A 2752-nucleotide genomic window follows, 5' to 3' on the forward strand; every position below is an offset into this window, starting at 1 on the left:
TGGTGGGAGGGGCAACGGCCCGATGCCTTTCAAGACGTCCGGCACAAGTATGCCCTGCCTGCCATGTCAGGCACGTCGCCGAAGCAAAGTCATGAAGCTACGTGTCCGCGACACCACACCAGCTTTACTTTCCTCTCCTCATCATTCCACACGCCTCCAATCCATCCGTCGATATCATATTCCGACGTGCTCAAGGCACTATATATCTCTCCCTAGCTCGTCTATCAATCTCTCAAGACAAAGCATAGATTTCATAGATACATAGATAGTCGATCTTGACGTCGTCCAGCAAAGATGGGAAAGCCGGGAGCGTTGGTTCCAGTGATAGCTCTAGCTTTTGCATTGGTTCTTGGCCTCGTGTCTGGCGGCAACTTTTACGACGAATGCGACGCTACGTGGGAGCCCCAGAACTGCTGGACCTACGACGGCGGCAACAGCCTCTCCCTCGCCCTCGTCAGCAACTCATCAGGTCTTTCTTCAACCTCACAACTTCTGTATTTCTCATCGAGTTCTCTTCTGAGTTCTGACTATCAGCATGAATGAATGTATGGTTGGTCAGGCTCGATGATCCGGTCCAAGAGGCAGTTCATATACGGGACGGTGTCCACCATGATCCAACTCGTCAAGGGCGACTCCGCCGGCACCGTCACGACATACTACGTAAGCAGCTGCTCTGCTCCTAATCGATCATAGATATCTGCATCGACGAACCTTTTCATTCTTCAAGGATTAAGCGATGCCGGTGTTTGATTGTTTGCAGACATCGTCGGTGGGAGACGACCACGACGAGATCGACTTCGAGTTCCTGGGGAACGAGACGGGCCAGCCATACACGCTGCACACCAACGTCTACGCCGCCGGCGTCGGCGGCAAGGAGATGCAGTTCCGCCCCTGGTTCGACCCCACCGACGGCTACCACAACTACACCATCTCCTGGACGCCCTGCACGATCGTCTGGTACGTCGACGGGACGCCCATCCGGGCGTTCCGCAACTACGAGCGCACCCACGGCGTGGCCTTCCCGACGAGCCGCCCCATGTACGCCTACTCCAGCATCTGGGCGGCCGAGGACTGGGCCACGCAGGGCGGCCGCGTCAGGGCCGACTGGACCCGCGCGCCCTTCGTGGCCAGCTACCGCGGCATCGACCTCGACGTCTGCGAGTGCTACGGCGGCGACTGCGTCTACACATGCGCGGCGGCGTTCGGGGCCTGTGGCGGGCTCACCGGCGAACAGCGGGGGAAGATGCGGTGGGTGCAGGACAAGTACAGAATATACGACTACTGCGCTGATCACGAGGCCGGCAAGGTGCCCGGCGTCGAGTGCACCCTGCCGCAGTACTGATGAAGAGCATTCATTCATTGTGCATCATGCCGTTGCCAACCACGTTTATTTTGCACTTTCCACAGACTATGTTGGACTTCTTTTATCTGCTCTGTTCAAAATCCGCTCTTCGATTCCAGGCGTTCTGTATATCGAAATAATAAGAGCTGGGAGCTCTTTATTTCTTGTCAACGTGTTTTAGCACCATTTTTAGGTGTAGATCTAGCTTTTAGCCCAAACTACTGTGGTGGAGAGCAAACTGACTATATTGACGGACTTTTACAGACCAGCTGACTTGTCCTTTTTTAATTGGGCTAACTAACCTTCTTCTCCTAATTAATCGCCTCTCCCCTAAAGGCCCGTAATAGCCCGTTGATGTAGCAAAGCCGGGTGGAGAAAATATTATGAGTTCTAGGGGTTTTACCCTGCGAGTGCTGGGAGTCTTGAATTGGAGTGCTAGAGGTTTTTTGTGAGTGCTAAGGATCCTGTACTGCGACTGATAGGGACGTCATGTTCAGTGATGGAGCATGAAACAAAATCAAAAACGGGTCAAAAGCGGGCCAATGGCTTACTCAGTGAACCATCTTTGGTTATTGGGCTAAATCCAGACCAAATCTTTACTCCTATAAAAGACTCAGTTGATGATGATGGTGTGTCTGTCATTCGTCATTTTTGATCATTAGATCTGCATCTAACAACTGTGATGTAAGTTGTGGCCTTTTTGCAACAATATACCACTTCTCTGCTCCAATTTACAAAAAAACACTTAGTATCTTGAAACCAACCACAATCCTCCCATACCTCATCAAAACAGCCCAAAGAATATATTTTAAATGAAACATAAGATATTTTTAGTGGTATATGTATATTAAAACTAGACTGTTTCTTTCATTTTTGTGAATATGTATTATTCTACTTTGGATCCGTTGCAACATACGAGTACATTGCTAGGTTTTAAAGAAAGTCTAGAAAAAAGGACGGGCATGACCCTGTTTGGTCCCAAAAGGATACGCACCTGGTCCTGATAGTGGTAGGGGTCCTATATTATGAATGTTAGGGGTGCCCAAAGCCTAGTATATTCACTCTCACACACATACACTTGCACGAGTAGTACTAAGGGCCTGTTCGGTGTCATTCCGCTCCACGGCTCTGCTCCGGGAGCGAGGAGCTGTAGTTTAAAATCTTGGAGTGAGCAAATAGCCGCTCCGTGGATCCTAGGAGCTGGTGGATTGCCGAACGGGTCCTAAACTTTAAAACTGAGAGTTTTCTCTAGAGAAATGACATACAAGTGCGCATGTGAGAGGGAGATCTGGGAGGCAACACCATCAACAAGAGAAATTCAATTTCGGCATGTCAAAAGACAATTAATCTCCAATGTTAAAGTTTTGTTCCTTGAACACTAAGTATACACCACTGACATGCAAGTTTTAT

At 49.7% G+C, this 2752-nt stretch overlaps 1 protein-coding gene across 1 annotated transcript; it reads left to right on the plus strand.

Moving 5' to 3' along the window:
• The first annotated feature begins 220 nt into the window (after window positions 1-220).
• LOC123040508 (xyloglucan endotransglucosylase/hydrolase protein 15) lies at window positions 221-1662 on the plus strand. The gene is made up of 3 exons (XM_044463332.1): window positions 221-469; window positions 560-660; window positions 761-1662. Exons 1-3 carry the CDS (start codon window positions 295-297, stop codon window positions 1340-1342), a joined length of 858 nt encoding a protein of 285 aa, XP_044319267.1. The 5' UTR covers window positions 221-294; the 3' UTR covers window positions 1343-1662.
• Window positions 1663-2752: the final 1090 nt, after the last annotated feature.

The sequence above is a fragment of the Triticum aestivum genome, chromosome 2B (assembly GCF_018294505.1).
Source record: "Triticum aestivum cultivar Chinese Spring chromosome 2B, IWGSC CS RefSeq v2.1, whole genome shotgun sequence".
NCBI lineage: Eukaryota > Viridiplantae > Streptophyta > Magnoliopsida > Poales > Poaceae > Triticum > Triticum aestivum.